Source organism: Schistocerca gregaria, chromosome 1 (assembly GCF_023897955.1).
Source record: "Schistocerca gregaria isolate iqSchGreg1 chromosome 1, iqSchGreg1.2, whole genome shotgun sequence".
NCBI lineage: Eukaryota > Metazoa > Arthropoda > Insecta > Orthoptera > Acrididae > Schistocerca > Schistocerca gregaria.
Genome location: NC_064920.1, coordinates 10419287 through 10446670, shown reverse-complemented (window position 1 = coordinate 10446670; position 27384 = coordinate 10419287). Strand labels below are relative to the sequence as shown.

General features: G+C 41.3%; 1 protein-coding gene across 1 annotated transcript in view; it reads left to right on the top strand.

The window, feature by feature from the left end:
* Nucleotides 1–27384, top strand: part of LOC126323250 (ubiquitin-protein ligase E3B) — a 280679-nt gene that overhangs the window by 169791 nt on the left and 83504 nt on the right. The window contains exon 12 of the mRNA XM_049994667.1: nucleotides 10065–10228. Coding sequence (XP_049850624.1) covers nucleotides 10065–10228 — 164 coding nt within the window. The remainder of the gene's footprint in view (nucleotides 1–10064; nucleotides 10229–27384) is intronic.

Here is a 27384-nt window from a genome sequence, read left to right as displayed (position 1 = left end):
TTCCTTGTCCTAACTCTAAGTAATAGGTAATCTTGCCCGAAAACACCTAAAGTTCTTACCCCAAGTTACCTCTGTTGCTCAACCCCTCAATCATTTGCGTCACAAAGGGGTATTTTTGCTTGGATTCCTGCCTGTGACCAGGCTTTTCTCCATTTAAAGATGATGCTGAAGTCAGCCCCCTTGCTTTCCTACTTTCTCCCCGGACCGCCCCTTGGTTTAGGCAGCTGATGGGCCGGCATACGGCATTGGGGCAGTCCTCACACATCGGAATACCCATGGCCCATAACAGCACATCGCCCATGCATCTAAGATATTAATCCCAGCGCAACGGAACTACTCCCAGATTGAAAAGGAGGCCCTGGTGATAGTGTTGGCTGACGAAAAATTTCACATCTATCTCCTTGCGTCTACGTTCACCCTCATGATGGACCATAAACCCTTAGTTACGCTTTTCGGACCCTACTGTCACTTTCCAAAGCGGACGGCTCAGCATCTCCAGCACTGTGCGTTATTTTTGTGGAATTAACACTTACACCATCCAGTGTAAGCTCACCACCCACCATGCTAATGCGGACAATTTGTCACGTATCTCAGTAGGCCCCGATCCTGCATTTGACCAACAGGTGGTCCTCTGCTTTCACATTGATTCCTATGGGATGCGCTGGACGGTCTGCTCTTATGTCTGCTCACACTGCCACGGCTACATGCCGAGACCCTATCTTGCAGCAAGTTCTCTGCTGTGTGGTCCACAGTTGGCCCTCCTATATTACTTGTCGGGTGGAGACTGACTTCAGCCCCTGGCACCACCTGTCCCACAGGCTCTTCGTTGTTCATGATGTCCTTCTGTTGGCCACAGAGTCGGATGCCCATCAGGTAGTCATCCCTCCAGATTTTCTACATCATGTGCTCAGTTTGATACACCACGGGCATCGAGGTATGTCCCGCCATGAAGGTTTTGGGTCGACGGCACGATGGCGATATTGATCACTACCATGGGTGCACTGTGTGTGTGCATCACCAGGCAAGCCCGCCACGGTTGTCGCAGCCCATGCGCAGCTTGTGACGGCAGTGCCGACGTCAAAAGAGTATGAGCGCTGCCATCATAACCAGCCCCCCCCCACCCGCGTACCCCGGCGGGACTCCCACCGCCGCCGCCTCCTCTTCTACTACCTCCTTCGGGTATAGACGTGGTTCTCGAGTCTCCTGCCACTGCCTCTGGTTGCTGTCTCCCTACATGCTTGCCGCTGCCCCCCCCCCCCCCCCCCCCTCCTTTTCAGGTGAATGGATGCTCCCTCTGATGCCCTGGCCTCTGGGTCAGCCATCACAGGCACCTCGGATGTCCCTTCCTCCCCAACAACGGCAGTTGACGAGCCTGGGTCTTCTCCCTTCTGCCGCTGACTGCGGCACCGTCTGAGGTGTTTTTGCCTCTACGTGCAAGTTGCAGCGGGAAGGGATCTGGTACCGAGCACTGCAGGTTTCTAATCTGCAACAGACGGCATGGAACTCGATGACCACTAGAGGTCGCTGCAGCAGTCGCGCCGTAAGCCGTGGCTACGCGTGCTCCTGGGCCCGAGTCTAACATGAGGGCACCACTGTGGAGCACGTGGTCCTGGTGGTTAGTAACAATATACCCTGTCGTGTATTTAGGTGGCTGCATCTCACTCAGCGAGGCAGTCTGGTATTCGCCTTGATGTAGTTGACATCTCGCTTACAGACATTGTTTACGTTGCGTGCGCTTACTTCCCATTTACAAGTGGGCGTTGTTTTGAATTCATGAGTTTGTCTCTTGTGACCCCGTTGCTTAGTACTTTGTTGTTTCTCTTGGTGTCTTGCTCGGTTGTCTGTCGTCGTGCTTTCCCTACCATTCCCGTTCGTCCATCTTGTTTGTTCGCGGGCCGTTCACGTTATTCCTGCCACATTTCCAGCGGCAACCCCATGACAGGAACTGTCGTGGTTCCAACATTAGAATCTTCACATCACTGTAGCTCATGGAATGCTCTGTATCAATAGAATATTTAGCCACAGCTGACTTGTCTGCCTGTGATAAGCATGTATATATTAAGTGTTCGACACATCTCTCATAAACTGTGCATGTTGGTTGGCCTATGTATAACATTTCACAATTTCCGCAAGGAATCTGATACACGCCCACCTTACAAAGCAATAAATCATCCTTTACAGAACAAAGTAAAGCTGCAATCTTCATGGGAGGCTGGAAAATCACGTCAACACAGTGGTTCTTGAGAATATGGCCTATCTTCGAGGAAAGAGCACCCATCTACATCTACATCTGCATTTATATACTTATTCTGCAATTCACACTTAAGTGCCTAGCAGAGGGTTCATCTAACCATTGTGATACTACTTCTCTACCATTCCACTCGAATGGTGCATGGGAAAAAGGAACATGTAAATCTTTCCATTCGAGCTCTGATTTCTCTTATTTTATTATGATGGTCATTTCTCCCTACGTAGGTGGGTGTCAAAAAAATATTTTCGCATTCAGAAGAGCAAGATGGCGATTGCAATTTCGTAAACAGATCTCACCGCAAAGCAAACCGCCTTTGTTTCAGTGACTGCCACCCCAACTTGCATATCATATCAGTGACTCTCTCACCCCTATTGCACAATAACACAAAACGAGCTGCCTTTCTTTGCACTTTTTCGATGTCCTCTGTCAATCCTACCTGGTAAGGATCCCACAATGCGCAGCAATATTCCAACAGGGTGGACAAGTGTAATGTAGGCTGTCTCTTTAGTGGGTTTGTCACATCTTGTTTAAGTGTTCTGCCAACAAAGTGCAGTCTTAGTTCGCCTTCCCCACAATATTATCTATGTGGCCCTTCCAAATTAAGTTAATTCCCAGGTATTTAGTCGAATTGAGAGCCCTTATATTTGTGCGATTTATCATATAAACAAACTTTATCGGATTTCTCTTATTACCCATGTGGTTGACCTTGCACTTTTCTTTGTTTAGTGTCAATTGCCACTTTTCGCACCATACAGAAATTCTCTTTAGATCATTTTGTAATTGGAATTGATCATCTAATGATTTTACTGGGTGGTAAATTACAACATCATCTGCAAACAATCTAAGGGGGCTGCTTAGATTATCACCTAGATCATTTATGTAAATCAGGAACAGCAGAGGGCCTACGACACTACCCTGCGGAACGCCAGATATCCCTTCCATTCTGCTCAATGGTTTACCTTCTGTCACTACAAACTGTGACTTCTATGAGAGAAAATCACGAATCCAGTCACACAACTGAGATGATACTCCATATGTACGCAATTTGATTAATAGTGGCTTGTGAGGAACGATATCAAAAGCCTTCTGGAAATCTATGAATATGGAATCAATCTGAGATCTCTTATTGACAGCACTCATTACTTCATGGGAATAAAGAGCTAACTGTGTTGCATAAGAATGATATTTTCTGAATCCATGTTGGTTATGTATCAATAAGTCTTTTTCTTCAAGATGATTCATAATGTTCGAATACAGTATATGCTCCAAAATCTTACTGCAAATATAGGTCACCACATGGGACAAAAACAGACTTGATCTGATGTAATTTATCCATGCTGTGGGGCACTACAAATGTGTCGTCTACATACCTCCAGAAGACTGTTGGTTTAAATATTGCTGAGTACAGTGCCTTTTCCTCGAAGTCTTCCATGAATAAATTAGCTACCAAGGGGGAGAGAGGGCTTTCCGTTGCAACTCCATCAATCTGCTCATAACATTCACCATTAAACTGAAAATATGATCCATAGAATTACGAATGTGGTGTCTACATTTTCCTACTAATGGCTTTAATAAGGAAGATAAATATTTGGCAGAAAGATGCGTTGGTTCACCAATAGTGCTCATTGTAGGGCTCATAGACAGATCCTCTAGGCACTCACCCTTATCTATCTTGTGAACTTTAGGAAGCACATAAAATCTCGGTGGCACTGCATCTTGCACTTTTAAACTTCTTGTGACTTCCTTTGGTAGTGATGAAGCGTTCAGCAAGGCAGCAGTACTTGTTGTCACCTTGTTGGTAGGATCTTTGTTGGTCTTCTGTTATGTACCAGAACTAGGTAAACCAAATATCTTTTCCTTGTAGACTTCCTAAGGCAAAAGGATGGTAGCATTACCTTTGCCAACACCCAGGGCAACTGTGTCAGCATCCTCTAGCAGCTTCTGTATCGCAAATCTCTATTCCTTGGGGACATTACTTCTTATGTGGACGATGTTTTGTAATTGCTCGGCAACTTTCATGTCTGATTTCTTCAGTTGAATTCTTCGATAGGGGTCGGACAGCTTCTTCAATGCTACTGACGAAAGATGATATCAGCAAAGTCTTTGGAGTAATAGCAAAATTTAGCCCTTTACTTAGGACAGATAACATAGTTACAGGTATGCAGGCTTGTGATAGGGAAGAAGGTTGTAATTCCTTCAGATAAAGTGCATTTTTGCCCTACATGGGTGGTCTTTCCTTGAAGAAAGGCCATATTCTTGAGAAACACTGTTAAGGTGATCTTCTGGTCTCCCACAAAGATTGCAGCTTTACTTGGTTCTGTAAAGGACGATTTATTGCTTTGTAAGGTGGGCGTGTATCAGATTCCTTGCGGAAATTGTGAAATGTTATACATAGGCCAACCAACATGCACAGTTTACTGCTTCATGAGGCAGATGCATCTATATGCAATCTCTTTGCTGTTGACCAGCGTCTGTAACTCACAGGTTTGTACTGCCACAGTGGAGCATATAAGGCTGCGCTTGGCACCGTGTTGTCAGTGTTACAACTTACTCTGAAGATGGCCAGATGATACGCGGCTGAAATATCACTGCAGGAAATTTTATTTGCGCAGCTGCATGCCTAAAATTTAATGGACTATTCATTACACCACAAACAGTTGAAAATGCACACGACTAAAAAGTATTTGTACATTATTAGCCATATTGGGTATTTAGTCTTTTGTCAGCAGTATTTTGTATAGAAACGGGTAAGAGATTTTGTATTGTATTTTACTATAAGAATGGAATAAAGCATAGTGAACTCTTACAAAGATCAAGTATTGCTTTTGGTGATTCTTCTGTGAGTAAAACAAGGATTTACAAATGGTTTGATCATTTTAAGGAAGGCTGTTAAGATGGTGTATGACCTGGAGTACCCAGCAGATTATCAACAAATTAAATTTTGGAAAGAGTGAAAGAAATTATTCAGAATGTTCATTATATCACAATCAGAACAGGTGCTAAGAAATTTTTTCACATGTTTTGGGTATAAAATGTGTTCCAAAATTGTTGTATTTCTAACAAAAATGTGCACAAATAAAAGTTTTTGGGAGTCACTAGATGAAGTCAATAAAGATGCAGATCTCCAGCCATGGTGGAGCATATAAGGTTGCACTTGGCACCATGTCGTCAGTCTTGTGACTTACTCTGAAGATGGCCGGACGATACACGGACTAAATATCAGTGGAAGAAATTTTATTTGCACGGCTGCATGTCCGAAATTTAATGGACTTTTCAGTCATGTTTACCAACTTCACTATGAAAAAATAATACTCATCAGACTGATAAAACACACTAGAATTACAAAGTTTCCTTTATTTGTTTTAACACACCTTGTACTGGAGATGTGATTGAGGAAGAAGTTTTCTCTAACTGTTGCTTGGAAAATATTTGCCATCCAGAAGCCTTCCATGCCACTACATGGCAGTTACTGTTGCTATACCACGGCCAAAATGTGACTACACAGACCACAACCTCCAGTTTACCAACACTATCATAAAATACCCAATCTCTGAAGTAGCAGCGATTGTTTTTACTGAGAGGGAGGTAGAGCATCCTCTTTTATTGTGACCCCCCCCCCCCTCCCCGGTCTCCCCCCAAAATCTGACAATACTCACATTTATTTGTTGCAGCCCCAATTTCCTAGTGATTAGTTCTTTCTCCCCCGTTACTACACTTGTATCTGGAAGGGTGGCTCACTTGCCACATATAGGCGCAAAGCCACTGTAATGCATGTACCTCAGCCTGATAAAGACAGACACCTTCCTTCCAGCTCCTGCTACACTTCTTTCACAAGTAGTGTCTCTGAGGTGATGGAATAAATTATCACTGGGCAGCTGTTATGGTGGCCCTTGTCTCAGAAATTGCTGAGAAATGTCCAGTGTGGCCTTCGTAGGCATTGCCGTACATTTGCCCATTTTGTTACCTTGTTAATTGTTAACCCACATTGTAGATAACTTTCTATGGAAACACCACACTGTTGGCCCTCCCCCCCCCCCCCCCTTCCCCTTCCCACTTCCCACTTCCCACTTCCCACTTCCCACTTCCCACCTGGAAACGGTCAACGACATTTGCTTGGAGACAAGAATTCTCCATACAGTGCGCAGATGGAGTTTCAGAGCGTGCCTGCCACACGTTACAAGGGTGTTTTTAAAAGGCCATGTTTGTAATATACTTGTGGCTTCACCTATATCAAACTTTTTTATTCAGGAGCACAGGATACTTTTATGCTCAGTACAGAGCATAAACTTATTAGCTATATCAGCCAGCGCCATTATGAACCCTCTCGTGCTCTCTCACCATTGATGATTTCCTATTGCAGCTCTTGGTGGATCTGTTAATTTCAGTGCTGTCTCAATCACATCTGCTCGTGGAACATAAACAATGGCTTCCACATTTCAGCTAAAAGATGGCGTGTATGGTTATCTGGCACGGGAAGAATTCCATCCACCATCCTTGCATCTCGGTCACTGCTCTCCTGTGTGCATAAATCAGAAAAACTTCGATGTTAACACTTGATAGAAAACTATGTTGCTCCTCCCATATATCTTATCTGACAGCCCATTGTGTCAAATCTCTGAATGATGTTAACACTCTAAGTGGCACCTTGTTGAGGCCAGAGGAACACTCCCCCTTCATTTGTATCAGCCCTTTGTCCGATCATAGTTTGATTGTAGGCTATAGTATATTTGTCTACATAGCCATCCATCTCATGGATTTCTAGCATGCCTGGGGGGGGGGGACTGAATCCTACAACTTTCGCTGTTTCTATGTGTAACCTGTCTATCTTACATAGCCTTCACACACAGTTCAACCTGACAGAATCCATTTGGCCTCTAGTGTGTTTCCCACGAATCCAGATAAGAGTCGTTACATGAAAGCTGCCAAATACTACTGTCATTCTGGCAAGAAGTTCTCCTCTGCAAATAATTTGCCGACTGTTCTCTCTGTCCAGGCACTTATTTTATGCTTCATTTTCTGATAAATTCCTTGACTACTAATACAAGCCTATATCTGCTTTCTAATTGCCTCTGGGAATCTTCTTTCATATTCTACTATGAAAGCATCATCTCGACTTACCTGTTACATACTAAAAAATTTCATCTCACATTACCCATCTTGGACTTACTTCACTTCTGAATAGCAGTTCTCCAGCTTTGATCATTCACTCGGCATTTCCTATGCTTCGCATGTAGCTTGGGGAAAGCAGAGTCATTTACACAGTTGGCTCTGTGGATCACAGTGATATGGGATGCATCTCCGTCTGTGAAGTGCGCACCCATATGTTACCAGGGTTGTTTCGAGTAAACTGCGTAAGTTTTGCTGGGAAGCCCTTGCACATCTTCTATTAAGTCCCAATCTCTCTATATTTGATTTCCATATTTTGAAGCTCTGAAGAAAGAAATTCTTGGTCATTGATTTGCTGTTTAGAAAGAGGTGCAGCACACTTGGGTTCAATCTTGGTTCCAAAGACAACTGCAAATATTTTTCCATGAAGGTGTTGACAATCTTATATCACAGTGGAACAAATGTATTAACAATTATGACAATTATTTTTTAAGTAATAAAAAGCTTACTTTAATTTTTTCCTGTCTGTGTCATTTTCATTTGACTGCCCCATAACATTCAGGTTGGAGGCTTAACATTCAAATTGGAGGAATACAGAGGTAACCCACCTCCCATAAGATCTTGATGTGATCCCAGTTTACATCCACTGTGTTGGCCCAAAAATAAGCCACTACTGGAAATGAGACATACTCCTAAATTTCAGGGATTATTCAGAATAAAAGGAGAGAGAGAGAGAGAGAGAGAGAGAGAGAGAGAGAGAGAGAGAGAGAGAGTTTGCATGAAAATATATCACACACTGACTGAGAGGAGAAAAATTACCAAAAATGTATTTCATATTTACTTGTAAGACATTATTATGTACCATAAACATTTGTTCTAACAACTGATGCAATGCATTGGCAACATATTTTGTCTTATTTGCTCTCATCACTAAAAGTACTGGTATTCACTTTATCACTCTCACTCTTATCATTTTCTTCATTCTCTTCCCACAGTACATCATCCTCACTGGCATCCAGCACGTTCAATATATATCATTTGTTGAACCCCTTGATGATGGACCCTCACGATATTCAGGACAATGAAACAAGAATCCATGTGCACAAAAGGGTGAATGGTAGCTTCTTAATCTTACCGGACAGTGTAAGGACACAGTCTTCTCCCAGGAGACAATCTGAATACATTTTTCAGAACTTGTCCTTGAACAGTTTGTTTATGGCCACATCTTGTGCTTGTAATTTTGAAGTCATTCCTCCAGGTTTTATGACAAGATCTGTATTTTGTGCACATAATTTATCTTTTACTTCAGCAGTTAGATGTCCCTTAAAAGCAACAGAAACTGCCGTGGCTCTCGTACCAGGCAGTGCTCCGTATCTGTGTTGTCAAGCAGCCCTTTCCCTGCCAACGAATCGCTACACCTGTAGGAAAGTATTTTTTGGGCATGGTGTTTCATTTTAGAATGATTAATGGGGCATCCTTCTCCCATCAGCTTTAGCAGCTAATACCACAGTTACTCAACTTTTTTCATTCCCGAATCCGCACAATGAGATACTTTTTGCCGGTTTCATCTCTACTGTTGTATTGCTTGGCATGTCAAAATTTACTGCCATTTCGTCAGTGTTGCCAATATGATAAAAAGGGTATGCGTGATTCTTTCATACGTGGACGATGTAACGCTGGAAGTTGACCAGCTTCTCCTCAAAATCCGCTGACGTTCACTGTGCTAGTATTGTACTTCATCAGAGAGTAAGGCAGTTTCTCTGCATAAATCCACAACACCGACCAATACTCACATGAAATTCTTGTTGTTGTTCGTTTAAAAATTTTGAAGTTTCTGAGATCTTCCGTTGAAGAATTTCTTGTGAGATAGGCATCCCATCTTTTCTTTTATCTTGCACATAGGAACAAACCTTAGCCTCAGGTTCCAGGTACTTGCCATATTTCAGTTTCCTGATGGATTTTCGTATTGAAATTGCCTCTGCATGTTTTTCTTCTGAAGCAACCATCACACATTAGATTAACCCAGTCTACATTACCTTCTAACCTCTCTGTCGGTTGTGGTTTTAGTATAATACACAAGTGTACATTCGAAGCATACATCACAACTATTCTGAATTCCTTGGTTTGATGATGCTTTTCTCTCTAAATAGTTTGTATCATCACAAATCAGTATCCAACTGAAACTGAATTGTGAGCTAGACATACACACAATTAAAACCAATAAAAGTTTACATTGTTTTGTAATAAAATGCCTTGTCATACAGATATTAGTTGTATTGTTACACATGAGCTTAATTTATGTTGTGCAATTGTTTGTAAAAAGAGTGTAGCAGATGTGGACCAGACCCTAATTTTTTGATGGTGAAATTTGGATAAAAAGTATGGCATATTTCTGGGCCAGTGCAGTACATCTATGTACAGACTATGCAAGTCACTATAAAACACATAGCAGACGGTACAGTTTGCATGCTGTATGCAATTACTCTGTCACAGCAATTTTTTAAAAGTGGTAATAATGATTTAGATTTCTGTGCCATTACTGAACAGCTGTGACAATATTCTGGTACAGAGAGAGCTATGATGTGGTATTTTAATATCTTATTTGTTATGTAGGCCACTCATCAGAGTAAAATAGCTCCACTTGTTTCCATCCTGACATTTACAATAACATTATAATTTGGGTGCATTTATTTTATTTCTGTTTCAGAATTTCTCGAGGAAACCATTAAACGCGTCTTTGATCCCTCTCTCAACCTTTTTCGTGTTACGAGTGAGGAGCGTCTCTATCCATCTCCTACGTCTTATATGCAGGATAATCACCTCCAACTGTTTGAGTTTGTGGGGAGAATGCTTGGCAAGGCAGTGTATGAGGTAAGAACCACTTTACAGACCAGTTCACTGTAATATCATAATTTGAGCCCAATCTAATCATAAGACCATTGGATATCAATAGCACATAGAAAACTCTCATGTTATGGTGTTTTTTGCAATTATTTCAAATTACAAAAGACGTTGTTTTGATGTCAAAATTAAAATTATATTTTTACAGCATGGCCAGCAATAAACTTCCTCTGAAAATATGATCATATAATCTGTGATGATGTAAATAAAATAGAAAGAAACTTCCACATGGGAAAAATATATTAAAAACAAAGATTCCAAGACTTACCAAGTGGGAAAGTGCCGGCAGACAGGCACAATGAACAAAACACACAAACAGAATTACTAGCTTTCGCAACCGATGGTTGCTTCTTCAGGAAGGAGAGGGAAAGACGAAAGGAAGTGGGTTTTAAGGGAGAGGGTAAGGAGTCAAGGAGTCATTCAAATCCCGGGAGCGGAAAGACTTCCCTTAGGGGGAAAAAAAAGGACAGGTGTACACTCGCGCGAGCGCGCGCACACACACACACACACACACACACACACACACACACACACACACACACACACACACACACACACACACACACACATATCCATCCGCACATACACAGACACAAGCAGACATATTTAAAGGCAAAGAGTAAGGGCAGAGATGTCAGTCGAGGCGGAAGTACAGAGGCAAAGAAGTTGTTGAAAGACAGGTGAGATATGAGCGGCGGCAACTTGAAATTAGCGGAGGTTGAGGACTGGCGGATATCGAGAAGAGAGGATATACTGAAGGGCGAGTTCCCATCTCCGGAGTTCGGATAGGTTGGTGTTGGTGGGAAGTATCCAGATAACTCGGACGGTGTAACACTGTGCCAAGATGTGCTGGCCGTGCACCAAGACATGTCTAGCCACAGGGTGATCCTCATTACCAACAAACACTGTCTGCCTGTGTCCATTCATGCGAATGGACAGTTTGTTGCTGGTCATTCCCACATAGAAAGCGTCACAGTGCAGGCAGGTCAGTTGGTAAATCATGTGGGTGCTTTCACACGTGGCTCTCCCTTTGATCGTGTACACCTTCCGGGTTACAGGACTGGAGTAGGTGGTGGTGGGAGGGTGCATAGGACAGGTTTTACACCGGGGGCGGTTGCAAGGGTAGGAGCCAGAGGGTAGGGAAGGTGGTTTGGGGATTTCATAGGAATGAACCAAGAGGTTACGAAGGGAGATGGGAACTCGCCCTTCAGTATATCCTCTCTTCTCGATATCCGCCAGTCCTCAAACTCCGCTAATTTCAAGTTGCCGCCGCTCATACCTCACCTGTCTTTCAACAACTTCTTTGCCTCTGTACTTCCGCCTCAACTGACATCTCTGCCCTTACTCTTTGCCTTTAAATATGTCTGCTTGTGTCTGTGTATGTGCGGATGGATATGTGTGTGTGTGTGTGTGTGTGTGTGTGTGTGTGTGTGTGTGTGTGTGTGTGTGTGTGTGTGTGCGAGTGTACACCTGTCCTTTTGTTCCCCCTAAGGGAAGTCTTTCCGCTCCCGGGATTGGAATGACTCCTTGACTCCTTACCCTCTCCCTTAAAACCCACTTCCTTTCGTCTTTCCCTCTCCTTCCTGAAGAAGCAACCATTGGTTGCGAAAGCTAGTAATTCTGTGTGTGTGTTTGTGTGTTTTGTTCATTGTGCCTGTCTGCCGGCGCTTTCCCGGCGCTAAGTCTTGGAATCTTTGTTTTTAATATATTGATCATATAATCTGTTTGTTCAGACCTAGAGGGTATGGCTGAAGTGGGTTTGCATACATTTTCTTTCTTTGTTCTCGATTTTGACCTCCAACAATTATTTCGTGTCAGTTACGGAACATTTTCTCACTGTCAGATGTGCACACTCTGCAGCTATTTACAGTTAGCACTTTTAAGTCACATTGAGCACACATAAGGAAATCTAGATTGAGCAGCTCAGTGCCCATTTTATATTATGTTATCTTACTGCATTTTGGACATAAATGATCAACACAACTGATCATCTGCATTTTATTATAAAGTCTAACAAGAAGGATATTGAAGGAAAGGGGAAGCAAATAAATTAATTTTGCCAAAGGTTTACTTTTTTATGTGATAGCAGCATCTTCCTCTGACTTCCTGTGCTTTAATGTACAGACTTAGACATAAAACCTGGCCGTCGGCCACTGCCGCAGAGACTGTCAGTATAATTTGTACGAGGTGGCCAATATAACCGGCACCCTGAGTCTGGCCGTTCACGCTATCTGGCAACCCTCCAGGATGCGGAAGTGTATGGAGGAAATGCTGTCATTATTCATGAGCCACTGCAGAGCTGTATCTGCTCACTGTCTAGTGCTAAACGTCCTACAATGTAGATACGAAATTGTGAGTTCGATCTCTCTCAGTGCCTAATTTTTTAAGTCTTATTTTGTATGTCTGCTTAAGTTCAGTCAGATGGAAACTCAAAGATAACTCACTTCACTCTCTAATACATAAGCAATAGCAAACATTTCAAGAAACTTTTGTGCCAAACAGCTCATGGTTGCATCAAGATCAGAACAGTTCTAGCTTCAAGAGTTTCCTCACCCTGCAGCAGCCAACAGCCCTGTGCCATACACTGACCACTGCTTAACGCCAGGCACCAACTGATCAGCCAAGCGTGGTGTGGCGCTTCGAGTGTGTTATCAACTCTCATTTTCTGCAGTTCTAGTATTTAGCTTACAGTCAGTATGGGTTTTTGCATGCTTGAAACCTATGAATGTTGTTCAGCAATTGTAAGTAGAGTTACAAGTGGGAAAAGAGCTAACATTTGAGACATACTATTTCCTATGCTTTTAACAGATGGGTGAAGGCAGCAGAGGCAGCTTGAAATCTTTCTATTGTGTTTGGGGTTAGTGCTTTGGGAAAATAAACTTCAGAAAAGGGTTTTCTTATTTCAAGAGATATCATTCTGACATGAATGACTTTCAACATTCAGGAAGTCTTGATGACAGACATATGTGGTGAACTGTCGCAGTTTAAACATTATGCAATACTTGCATTCAATAGCCGAAGTTGAGAAGTCTGGAGTAGGGGTACTGGATGCTCCAACTTAAAGCAACAAAATTCAACATGATGACTATTGCTGCATGTTTACTTGAACATCATCAATTCGCTCAGTGAAAATCCCTATGCAGTATTTTTACTGGTGATGTGTTATAAACCCCTTATGTTAACTTTTTAAGAATAAATCAATGGCCGAACCCTAACAAATCGCATACACTCATGCAAACGTCAGTCTGAACTTAATTTTTGGCATCCACTGGCTGAAAAAGAGTGTTGTGCATTTCGAACCTCTCCTCAGGAGTGTGCCTATTGTAGCTGGTATTTGTTGCCAACAACTAAACATAATTTTGTTACAGTGAAATAAAAACTGCATACAAAACTGCATCATGTGTTGCTACTACAAGATAATGTATTCTGCTGATATCACAAAGAAAGCTGTCCAGGTATTTTCTGAAAAGTCGTTCTTCACACACTTTTTCTACTATCTTATACTCTCAAATGTTTAAAAGTCTCATTCCTTATCAAAACACCACCTAGAAAATATCTTTCTGGACAAAAATGCACTTCAAACCTGGATTGATGACATTTCTAATGATGATCCTGCACAATTCTACAGGTTTGGAATCAATAAATTACCTCAGCATTGTCAGTCTGTTTTAGATAATGATAATGTTGAAGAACAGTCTGCTGGAAAATGCTATTAGATTATGCACTGCACAAATAAAAATGTTATGCTTCTTATCATGAAAACCATATACCAAAAGTCTACTGTAATACAACTCAAGGAGTCTGCAACGTGAATGAGTCTATATCGGCTTGACTGATGAAGACCATGGTCTTTGAAACAGTCAATGTTTACTTGCTATCCCACGTTGCTGTCATGTTGTATAGAAACATGGCAGTCCATAAGCAAATAAGTAAGATTTCAGTGTTGATTTTGGATTTGGCTGCGTAAAGTTCTGTCACAAATGCCATAAAAATATTGCCGTTCGTGAGATTGGAAACGCAAGCCTACGCAGCCTGTGTGTGCTTCATTGGCAATCACATTACCTCTCAGCTGGTGAAGAGCTATAGTATTAGTTTCTCCTTTATTGCACCAGTTGGGACTATGATAGCTAAATTTCAATGTAGAATATGAGATTAGATGCAAGTTCCACATAGAATGACTTTCCTGGTCTTTTAACCAGAAATTAATAACATTGTTTCACACATTATGTGCAAATTACTCAGGCTATTCAATGAAGGTGATACAAGAAGATCAAGTGAATTTAGTAATATGATTCTGTGCCATCCAGAAAGTAAATGTTCATTTGCAGCATTGCCAAACATATACGGCATTGTTGCAAGATTCCTTTATACTGCTAGCAGAAAAAATGCTAGCCATCGTATTCCTTGAATCAGCTGCGAAGTGACTACACATTCTGTCTCAATGCAGCTGCCTAGGGTCAGAATAACGAAAGCATATCTCACTGAGTATCTAGGTTTAGGGGCTAAAGCATAGTTACTAATAATATTCAGACATACTGACTGCAAATTAAAGGTTACACATCAAGAACTGCCACAGTTATTTGCAATTTTTTTTTTGTCTGAAGCATACTGCAAACTAATAAGCTTGTCACAAGATATGATTCACATTTCTGGAGCATCTCCAGAGTTTATACTGTCAGCATTACAAGTAGACAACATATCTTTTTCATAATTATAAACTTAGAAAATATTTTTATTTAGATTGATCTCATTGTCACTATCGGCAAAACAGATAAATGAAGGGACAACACTAGAGCATTGATTGCAAAATGTGAGGATCAGCAGGGAGCCTTCGTAAGTTACAAATAACAAAGTCCTAATCAAGAAAGGCTACTGTGGATACCACATGCTGTGGCAGAAAATGTGTACTCAAAAAGCCACTTAAAATTAAACTTTCACAGTTCGTGAGGCATCTCAAATTTCAATATTCTCTCATTGTTGTAGTAGAGGCAAAGGTAGAACTTGTAATTCACTTGTAAAATTGCCTTGTTCAATATGAAAATATAATTTCCAACTTTCTGTTGCTTATTACACATGGATTGTCCAAATAGTTCATCCAAGTTAAATGTAACTACTGTAATTATCTAGTGAATATAGTAGGATAATTCAGCTCCAGGCCTGGATTTCAGGAAGCACTGTAGCCACTGACATGAAACTTTTACAGGACATTAAACTGTATGTTCTGAATCTACTGAACTACAATAATTGCATTTCAACCTCTGCTTTCGTAAATACAATTTTTTAATTGCAAGGTGAACATTTTGTGTACTTTTTTTGTATGTTATCCTAAATAATTTTAATTATATATAACATTATGTTCTTGTTTTAGTTCAGTAGACTCAGGATATGTATGTTATTACTCCCTGAAAATTTGAATACTCTACTCAAAGTGGTTTCTGACCTTTAGGGAAACATGCAACAGAAAATGTAAATTTTTAGGAACAGCTTCAAAAGTTTCAAAAGACAGTAACTCGCATTCTTTTATTTTTAGTCACTCAGAGGCACCCTGCACCATACTGTATATCATCCTCTTGATCCTTTTCCAAGTTTTTTCTTCTTTCTGGACTCCTTAGTGGCCAACTGTGCTGCATTCTCTGTTTTATCAATGCAAACCTTGTCCATCCATTCAAGTTCTCTGTTGCATTTTGCTCCAGGATTAATTTCCATATGCTGTAGCACTTTCGTCCTACCAATGTTGCCATAATTAAAAGCAATAACAGCACCACTAACCCCCCCACTATAATGTCTTCATTCCAACAAAAACATTTTTTGGTAAAAGATTATTGAACGACTCATTGGGATTTCAGGTGTGACGATGCAGACACTTCTTCAGTAATTACGGATTTCCCAGGTCTCTGTAAATAGGTTTTATGATATCCATGACTATTGTTGGTATGGAATGTTTATGGCTGTATGAACTGATTGAGTACTGGGCATTGCAGTAATTCCACCAGAAGGGCAAAGGCGGTGTAAAGGTTTTTCATCAGTTAGCTGTCTGTGGAAGAAGGTAGCCCATACTGCCTGCTTAATTTTCAACAAATCTTCAGTATTATTTCTAATGGCCATCCCATAATACTACTGTAATTCATCAATCATTTTGTCTGTCAGCCTGCCTCTTATGGTTTTACCATCAGAAAGTTTCTTGTCTCTCAAACTTTGTTTCAACTTCCTCAACTTGGTTCCCAACCTCTTCTGGACATGACCAATACATTCCAGTTTTGTGATAATCTTCTCACTATAAAGCTGAGTGGCTACTGCACTGTTATGTGCTTTTGAGTCTCCATCACGTAAGAACTTAGTGTAAATCACTCCCCTTTCATTCACAGATCGACAAAAACTATTAATAGCTGCAGAGGCCTACATACCACCACTTGTTCCTTCATAATTTCTGTCACAGATATGCCATTCTTCATTCCCTGATCTACACTTATAACAATGTTTGGTTAAAATCTGGAAATATGTTACCTTTCCAGTATCCACACTGGTCACCATAGCAACAGAATTCTTAGAACTGCAGCCACGCTTGTGCCGAGTGCCATCAAAAGCTACTGGTATGTCAGTCATACCATCATTTATTTCAACAGCTTCATCTGCAGCACCCTTCATTGACTCACATGCAACAGATTCCACAGCAGCTCCAATAAATCCCACATACTTGTTGAGTTTACAAGGTGGGCATGGCATATTCGCCGTGGCAGTGTGCCCTTTGCCAGTAGCTCTCAATCCATGAAATCACCTAACATTTTCTTCAAAACAATTATCTTTACACTTATCAGAATTCCAAACTGAATGAGTATATTTACAACTGGCAGAATTAATGACAAGTTTCCTGCCTAGTCCATTTGATACCTCACTGTCTTCATGTAAACTAACTGGCCCTCCACATATTTTACAACACACACATTCACCTGACACCATTTTTAGGATGTGTAAATCTGTGGAATATAAGCTAACCTACCATTTACATCACTTTCGTTTTGATAAAACTGTGTAACGCAACATTTTATTTTAATCTTCAAATCACCAATGTGTGTTTCTCTAGATACTGACAAGTTTGCCTGCATTTTTGTGTCTGTAACTTGACATGAAACCTATGTTTCTTAAAAACACTTTGTTTTGGTATCATACTTTACTTTTTGAGAGATTTACCAATCCATTCATCACTTTTCCTCAGAAAAATGTTAGCAGTTCGACATACAACACGTGTTTATACTATGAAACAATACAATACTGTTTCTAACAGTGCTACCAATAGAAACACATAATTTAACCTTTATGACACAATAATCCACAGCCTTCTATATAATAGAAAGAAACTTCCACATGGGAAAAATATATTAAAAACGAAGATTCCAAGACTTACCAAACGGGAAAGTGCCGGCAGACAGGCACATGAACAAAACACACAAACACACACACAGAATTACGAGCTTTCGCAACTGGCAGTTGCTTCGTCAGGAAAGAGGGAAGGAGAGGGAAAAATGAAAGGATGTGGGTTTTAAGGGAGAGGGTAAGGAGTCATTCCAATCCCGGGAGCGGAAAGACTTCCCTTAGGGGAAAAAAAGGACAGGTGTACACTCGCGCACACACACACACACACACACACACACACACACACACACACACACACACACACACACATATCCATCCGCCCATAAGAAGTGTCGATGCTCCCATGCCATCTTTTACGTAGGTAGTCAGTGCTAGAGTAAGTGCATCACCACTAATGTCATCCAAACCAAGTGGACAGTGTAACACCACGACATTCACCGAGCACCCATACCATTCTGTTCAGACAGTTGTTAATATCATCTACTCACAACAATTACAACATAATTGCTACTGATGCTTTGCCTAGAAAAGCAATAGCCTTATGAATGAGAATTTCTATTTGTAGCACGCCCCGACTGAGGGGGGAAAAAAATACCAGTAACATGATAACAAAATAGAGTGAAGGGCAGGGCCTGTATTTAGTTTCTGGAGTTCTTGCAGTTTGATTTTAAATAATTCTTGACAGTTGTGCATTAATACATCATTACAGTTATCAAAAAATTCATATGGGTATTGTTGTAGTTTAATTGCTTTAACACTTGATTATGTTAAGGAATTTTCTGTTTTGAGTTGAATATGATTAATTTGAGTTTCAGTCCATCTTCGACGAGTTACAGAATGATGTCTGAACTGTTTTGACAGCTGTGTTGCCTTACTCTGGAAGGCGTTGTGGCATCTGGCAGTCAGTACTGAATGCAGATATGCACAAATATATCCACTGTAATAAGGGATACTCTCCTTTGCTGCCTGCTTCCATACCGTAGTTATAAAATGACATAAAGTTCATTCTGCTGAAATACCCAGTGTGCGCAAGTCCTTAAATTAAACATTCATATGGCATTGATGGCTGGCAGTTTAGCTGCCGAGTTGCAGATCTTTTCAGTTGGCTCCATATTTGGTGATGATGACAATACAACTCTCAGTCCCCGGGTGGAGAAGATATCTGACCCAGCTCAGAACTGAACCTGGGCCCATTCCATACTAGTCAGACACACTGACCACTCAGCTAAGGACACGATCAGTTGTCAAATAAGTAGCTGCAAGCAGTAGTAATACTAAAACGAAACAGCCTGTTGAACGAAAGAATGGAGAAATCCCTGGTTTTTGCATTCAACTATGATAAGAATCTCATATTGTGTTATAACAACAAAAATAATCAATTTTTGGCAATATAATGAAATTGGGTAGATAAAAAATCTATTCACCAAGTGGCAGCAGGAGAACACACATATAAAAAAGGTTTTACTTTGCAAGCTTTTGGAGCCAATGGGTCCTTCTTCTGGCAGATAGGTTGAAGGAGAAGAAAGAGGGATGAAGGGAAATAAACTGGAGAGGTTTAGGATATGGGGCAGAGTTTGGAAAAGTCACCCAAAACTCTAAGTCAGGGGAGACTTACTGGACTTACCCATCAGGTAAGTCTCCCGTGACATGGGGTTCTGGGTGGCTTTTTCAGACAGTACCCCTTTTCCTACACCTCTCCAGTTTCTTATCCTTCACCTTTCTTCCTTCCCTTCAACTATTCTGCCAGAAGACCTTTTTTATATGTGTGTTCTTCTGCCACCGGCTGGTTAGTAGTTTTATTATATATCCAATTATATTGTATCATATAATGCTTCAGATCCCAAAAAAATTTATTTTCTCACTTCATACTAAAACAAGTGCTATGAGATAATAGGAGGAAAATAACTATGTGAGTCTGAGAAAAATTATTTGCTTATGTGGTGGTACCAGGATCAGAATAGTTTTGTTGTTATTTTTTGTGTGAAGTGTAAATTTTGGTGTCACCTCATGTTACTTTTTCTTGGGATGGAAAGTGAATGGACATTTTATTATTGGTTAATATTCTAATGACTAATAATGTGACATCTGTTCCACTTGCTCCATTGAATCCATGTTGGTCACTCGACAGATGTGCAGATTGTGATCTCTACACACTGCATTCAGAGCCGAGATGATGTCTTTCTGTGTATATCATAGCATCTACTACAGTGTCGGTCGGTCAACTGCCATAAACAAATCAGCACTGTTTATTGCTGCACATGTCACAAGTCACGACTTCAAGAGTGTGCTTTCTATATTAAATATATTTTAACAATGTAGGGCACCACAGATTGCTGCTTACCGTAAAGAAGACACACAAAGCTGCAGACAGGCACATTTGAAAAACACTTACATAAAGCTTTTGGCCACAGCCTTCATCAGTAAAACACACACACACACACACACACACACACACACTGGAGCAATCACACTTCAGGCACACACGACTGCCAATGCCAGCATCTTGGGCCAGAATGCAACTATCACTTGGGATACAAGCAGTGATCTGGAGGGGGCAGGGAAGGGGAAAGGATAGTAGTGAACAGGTGGGGAGAGAGATGAATGCCATCAGGTGGAGTCTGCAGGGACTAGTCTGCAGGTGCAGCGTTAGGAGATTGTGAGCCAATGAGGGGGTGGGGGGGAAGAAGCAAGGAAGGAAAAAAAGAAAGGAGATGAGTGGGGAAGAATGCATTGGCAGAGGGCTGCAAATAAACAGAGTGGAAGACAAAAGTGGGAGGAGATGAAAGGGCATAAGGGGTGGAAACTGTGGGGTGGAGGGTGTTGGGAGAGTATGTTACCATAGGTTGAAGCCGGGACGGTTACGGGAACAGAGAATGTGTTCCAAGGATAACACCCATCTGCACAGTTCAGAAAAGTTGTTGATGAAGGGAAGGATCCAGATGGCTCGGCAAGTGAAGCAGCCATTGGAATCAAGTGTGTTATGTACAGCTGCGTGTTGTGCCACAGGGTAGTCTACTTTTCTTTTGGCCACAGTTTGGTGGTGACTGTTCATTCTGGTGGTCAGTTGTTTGGTATTCATACTGATATAAAAAAGCTGTACAGTGATTGCAGCAGAGCTGGTAAACGACATGGCTATTTTCACAGTGGCCTGGCTCCTGAAGGGATATGGTAAATCTGTGACAGGATTGGAATAGCAAATGCTGAGTTGGTGGATTGGGCAAGTTTTGCACCTGGGCCTTCCACAGGGACATGATCCTTGTGGCAAGGGTTTGGGATTGGGAGTGGCATAGGGATGGAGCAGGAAGTCGTGGAGGTTGGGTGTGTGACAGAACATTGCTTTAGGAGGGGTGGGAAGTATCTCGGGTTGGGTGACCCTCATTTCAGAGCACGACAATTGGTAATCAAAGCCCTGGTGAAGGATGTAGTTCAGTTGTTCCAGTCTAGGATGTTTGTTGGGGGATGGTGTGAGGATTGGGGGTTTGACGGGAAATGGCACAGGAGATCTCTTTGCAGACTAGGTTTGGAGGATAGTGCCTGTCTCTGAATGCCCTGATGAGACACACAATATACTGAACAAGGAAGTTTTTGTTACTGCAGGTATCCCATCCCTGGTGGCTGGTCAGGGTGAATGGCAGGGATTTCTTGGTGTGAAAGAGATGGCAGCTGAATTTTGGTATAGGGCTAAAAGTGAGGCCATTGCGTAGGACTGAAACAACTGCAGAGCTGGGGGTTTTGGTGGAAAGGTTAACAACAGTATTAAAGGAATGTTTTGAGTCTGAATTTGGTGGAGGTTGCTAGGGAGTTTTCGTGGATGTGGCAAATTGAAAAGGCCAGCCAGAGAGGGTTTAGCACTGTGAGTGGTGGACGAGGAGGAGCACTGTTGATACGACAGTGGCTGGGTAGTGGTGGCCGGAGGTGGCAGTAGGAAGCTAGCAGGCAGGTGGCATCTGGAATGAATGCACCTCCAGGTGCTGGAGACCAAGGGATTCAATTTTGGAGGTGTGATGACTGCAAAGTTGTAGTATCTCGTGGAAGGAGCAGAGGTGGTTCTGGGATGCCTGTGCCATGGAGATGTGTTTTTGCAGTACCAGTTTTGTGAGAGACAGAGATTGGTGGAATCTGAAAAGGTGTAGGTTATTGCAAAGGGAGGTGTGAGATCCAGAGGAAGGAATCTTTAGTTAAGCCATTTGCGGGTGGGGGGGATTCAGTGGTTTAGGCAGAATTTGAGAAACAGGATGTGGACTGGATTTTAGCCAGGGAAAGGGGTACTTTTCTGAACTGGCACAGAAAGATGGAGCAAGGGTCCATTGTGGCAGGAATGGTGCAAAGGAAATGAGAATGATGCAGAAATGAGCAAAATAGGTGTTGATAGTTGTGAGAGGAGCTGGATAAGAAAATAGACATGTAAAGAGGCATAAAAAAATATGTAAAGACACACAGAAATGCAAACATATGCACAGATACATAAAAAATATGCGAGGGGGGGAGGGGGGTTAGGCCGAAGATCAAAAGTTTGTGTGACAAGGGCAAATACGAAAAACAAAATGCAAAGGTATGTCAGGATGAGGGTACCTTCCGAGAAAGGCAGTATCCCCCAGACCTGTCAGCAAACAGATCTTCCATGTCGTTTCCCCTCGTACCCCCAATCCCTCCATCATCCCCAAGCAACAGCCATAAAGGAGTGTCCCCTTCATCATCCAGTACCACCCTGGACTGGAACAAGTGAACCACATCCTTCACCAGGGCTTTGATTACCAATCATCATGCCCTGAAATGAGGGTCACCCTACCTGAGATACTTCCCACCCCTACTAAAGTGGTGTTCTGACACCCACCCAATCTCCCTAACATCCTAGTCCATCCCTGTGCCAATCTAAATACCTTGCCACAAGGATCACATCCCTGTGGGAGACCCAGGTGCAAAACCTGCCCAATCCACCCATCCTGCACTTCCTCTCCCACTCCTGTCACAGGTTTATCCTACACCGTCGAGAGCTGGGCCACCTGTGAAAGTAGCCATGTCATTTACTAGCTGTACTACAATTTGTATGACCACCCATCAGCTGTCCACCAGGATGAACAGCCACCGCCAGACTGTGGCCACCAGCAACATAGATCACCCTGTGGCACAATCAGCAGCTGAACATAACACACTTGATTCCAATGGTTGCTTTACTACCTTAGCCATCTGGAGCCTTCCACAACCTCCTGACGCTGCGGCTGTTGTCAGTCTAGTTTCTGTACCAGACAGCATTCGTCTCTCTCCCTAACCGTGCACTACTATCCCTTCCCCACCCCCTCCAGACTGCTTCTTGCATCCCACATTATAGTTGCATTCTGCTCTGAGATACTGGAGTTGGCAGTAGTGTGCATGAGATGTGCTTGCTTTTGTGTGTGTGTGTGTGTGTGTGTGTGTCCTTTATTTTCCACTGATGAAGGCTGTGACCGATAGCTTTATTTATGCTTGTCTGCAACTTGACGTGTCTTCTGTACAGAAAGTAGCACTCTGTCTTTTCCTGTTTGTTGACGTTGCTAACTCAGGTTTCCATTGTTTAAATGTATTTTAGAAGTAATTCATCCACCAAAACTTTAGTTAATCCAACGTGCAGGACACAGGTTGAGTGAAAATGGATTTTGTAACTTACAATTGCATATAGACATTTCACAGTGATATTTAATGCAGTTTCTATTGTTGCTTGTCTTTTAAATCTATTCATACAATGCACAAATGTGAACAGATGCACATGCATGTGCACGCACGCGCATTGTAAATGCTTTCTGGTAGTGCAATTGCCGTTAGGAGGAGACTGAATGGTAACAGATGTTATTACGATCAGCTGCTTAAAGCGTTCTATGTGGGAATGACCAGCAACAAACTCTCCATTCGCATGAACGGACACAGGCAGACAGTGTTTGTTGGTAATGAGGCTCACCCTGTGGCTAAACATGCCTTGGTGCACGGCCAGTACATCTTGGCACAGTGTTACACCGTCCGGGTTATCTGGATACTTCCCACTGACACCAACCTATCAGAACTCCGGAGATGGGACCTTGCCCTTCAATATATTCTCTCTTCCCTTTACCCCACCAGGCCCCAACCTCCGCTAATTTCAAGGTGCCGCCACTTGTACCTCACCTGTCATTCAACATTATCTTTGCCTCGGTACTTCCACCTCGACTGACATCTCTGCCCAACCTCTTTGCATTTACATGTGTCTGCCTGTGTGTGTCTGTGCGGATGGATATGTGTGTGTGTGCAAGTGTATACCTGTCCTTTTTCCCCCTAAGGTAAGACTTTCTGCTCCCGGGATTGGAATGACTCCTTACCCTCTCCCTTAAAACCCACATCCTTTCGTCTTTCCCACTCCTTCCCTCTTTCCTGATGAAGCAACCTTGGGTTGCGAAAGCTTGAAATTTGTGTGTGTTTTTGTGTATTTCTCATTGTTTATATCGTCTCTAACAACATACCAACCCTTTCGTATAGTAAGTTACAGCTTCTTTGTTTTTAGATATATTTTTCCTACGTGGAATGCTTCCTTCGATTATATAAAAGGGCAAACTGAGATTCACATGAGCGATGCTTTCTAAAACCGTGCTGATTTGTTGACATATACATCACGGCGCCGAGGAAATACGTTGTATTTGAAGCGAGAAAAACTGATGTTATGAGTATTGCGCTGTAATACAGTGGGTCCGTTCTCTTACCCTCTGTATTTGCAGCAGTCACCGGCACTGGTTTTCAGTCGCTTGGAAATTTGAATGGGTGAGAAATTTGTGATAAATACAAGCTAAGAAGCTTGTTTTTTTTCTTCCTCACATTATCTGATCCTCAGACATTGGGAAGATCTTTGCTGTTCGATACATATTTCGGACATAATAATGTACAACAACCCAAATTCACTATCAAGAAATCCAAAGAAATTGTGGAGTGCTTATGATCAGATTAACACATTGTCTTGCACTGAACTTCTGCGTACGGCTGCATTCCCCCATTCCCTGTGCTTTCTGTTTCCCTGTTACACCAAAGTATGTTGTATCAGAGGCTCGATGAATAGTGATGTGGCTTAATGATGGAAATTGATTAATAATTGCATGAATAATTGGAAAAATTGATTGGAAAGAGTAGTTGAATGAAATTTGAAGGTAATTTATGAATCTATACACAATCCTGTGTGAACCTTAACTGATACCAGTGTCAACAGACCTTGAGTATCAGTATCAATACATTCAAGGTCAATATTTATAATTAGCATTATGTAGTGCTTCACATTGATTCTGTTGTGCTTAGTCTTGATTGTGACAATAATGATGCAGGATTGCTCCTCCGGATATTGCGTTAAGTTCTTCTTGTCTGCTCTAAAACTCTTGATGCAGGATCTCGGCAGCAAATGAAATTATGAACAGATAGGTGTCGATGTCTTATAGGTGTGGATGTCTTAAATGTGCAAATTAATTTTGCTCTTGCTAATAACTTTTTATAACACTTTTAATGTACGGTTGAAATACACATTTTTTTAACAACGGTGGTACGACAGATCAGAGCTTACGTCCGTACACTACCACTTATCGAAACAAAACCATGAAGATACAGGAATTGACAAATTGAAGAGCGTATTTCATATTTTATTTCCTACAGGTGTTTAATGATGTGTCAAAACATTATCCTTGCAACAAAGTAACTCGTTAATTTATCTTTGGCGGGATATATAACCCATTCTAGTCTTATATATGTTACAGTGAAACATCGAAATCTGGAGAATGTCTACTTTCACCTGTGAATGTCAACATTCACATAGTCGTTTAGTGTATGTCCAGAATATTTGCTAAATACCCTTATTTCTGACTTACAGCGGTAAATGTTGACATTCACCATGCACTAATGGTGAATGTTGAACATGTTGGAGATTTGTATTTTCTTCTACATAATTCAGTCGCTATAAAATGTCACAAGTGTGACATAACATTTTCGCCTCTCTTTCTGAAAGGAATGACCAAGAATTTAAAATACACAACATTCTACATGAGAAAAGAAAATAATAGTTATAAAAAATTACTTACTTATGTGATTCAAATTTTATTTATTGCAACAACTCAAACTATTATGACACTTTGAATTGCACAAGAGCCCTTGCTTTTACACCTGCATTTATTTGTGGAACACTTCCTTTTTCAATGACAGTGTGTTTAGCTTTGTCCCCCGCTTCCCGAATTAGCTGCAGCCGCTTCTCTCAGCGATATTTCTTGAAAATAAATCTCATCTATGGAAAGTAACTTTGCTTTACAAATTACCAACTGATTATGTGTGTAAAGCTGCTTGATTTTTATTTGCCAGTTTATAGAAGTCAGAGTCTTCTATTCCAACAACAACTGCTAACACATTTCGGCTATCTGTACGATCACATTCGACATCAGGGACTTGTATTAGTACATGATCACCCATTTGAGCAGGAGGAAATTATTTTTGTGGGGTTCGTAACATCTTTGTTGCTTGCAGTAGAAGATTTTCTTTCACAGCCGCTCTTTCTGTAGAAATCAACCCGTGTTTTTAAGACAGAATTTGATGTCAAGATGATGTAGGTTGTAGGGCCTCTTCAATATTTTTCTTTGGAATATGGTTTTCGGTATGACCACCGCTCAATTTTTTTATAAGTATTCACAGTTTCATCAAGGTGTTCTTCGGTTTCAGAAGTATTGGCAATTTCTTTGAGTTGTTCTTCAGTTTCAACATTTGCGATTTGTTCTCCAGGCAAAAAATGCCTCTTTTTGCTTTAACGCCAACACGGCTTCGTAAGGACTTTGGTGTATTCCTTCGTGGTATGTAGAGTTCTTGGTAAATTGAACAAAGGTAAACCATCTGACCGTTTATTTGTATCATTATCTTTCTTCCATGAAGTTAGCATATTCTGTATATCCTGATTGGCCCTTTCAACTGAGCCTTGTGTTTGACTGTGACGAGGCTTTCCATGAGCTATTTTAACATCTTTCCACATAGCACATGTTTCGGATATGACTTGATTACTAAATTCTCTACCATTATCTGATTGCAATATTGCTGGTCCACCGAATGTTAAAAATATTGAAAGAACGTGATGCGCTACTTCTTCAGCTCTTTTAGTTTTCAAAGGTCGTAGCTGGACAAACTTAGTTAAATGGTTTTGATACGCCATTATGAACTTATATTCACCATCTCTGTTTGACTGTGGATCTATTAGATCAACTTGACATCTTGAGTTTAATTCAGAACTAACCATTGGCTTCACAACAATACCTTTCTTAGGAGCACTGTGTTTCATTTAACACTGCTTGCATAAATTTAAATACAACATTACAACTTCATATGTAATATTTTTGTATTTAACTTGCAACTCTTTAAGCATACGTGTTCTTCCTTCGTGGCCTATTCTGATGTATGTTTCATATAGTATACTGTACAATTCTTCATTGGTAACATAATACTGTATGTTCGTTTCCCTGGTTTTAATGGTACAATTAACTCCTCTTCATCATTAATTTTTAAAACATCAAAACATTTTAATCATCTGTAATTCAAAGGTGTGTTGCATTTAATTTTAGCAGAAACCACTACAGAAAGTATTTTAGAATACTTTTCTTGAGAAAAATAAAAACAATAGTCTTCTCGTTCACCCGCAATTAATTCATTTAACTTTTCATGAAAAAGATCACGATTTACTGCAGTATCTATTTAGTATAAATTAGGGTATCGGAAAAAAAAATTAAGAAAACGTTGCTCACGTT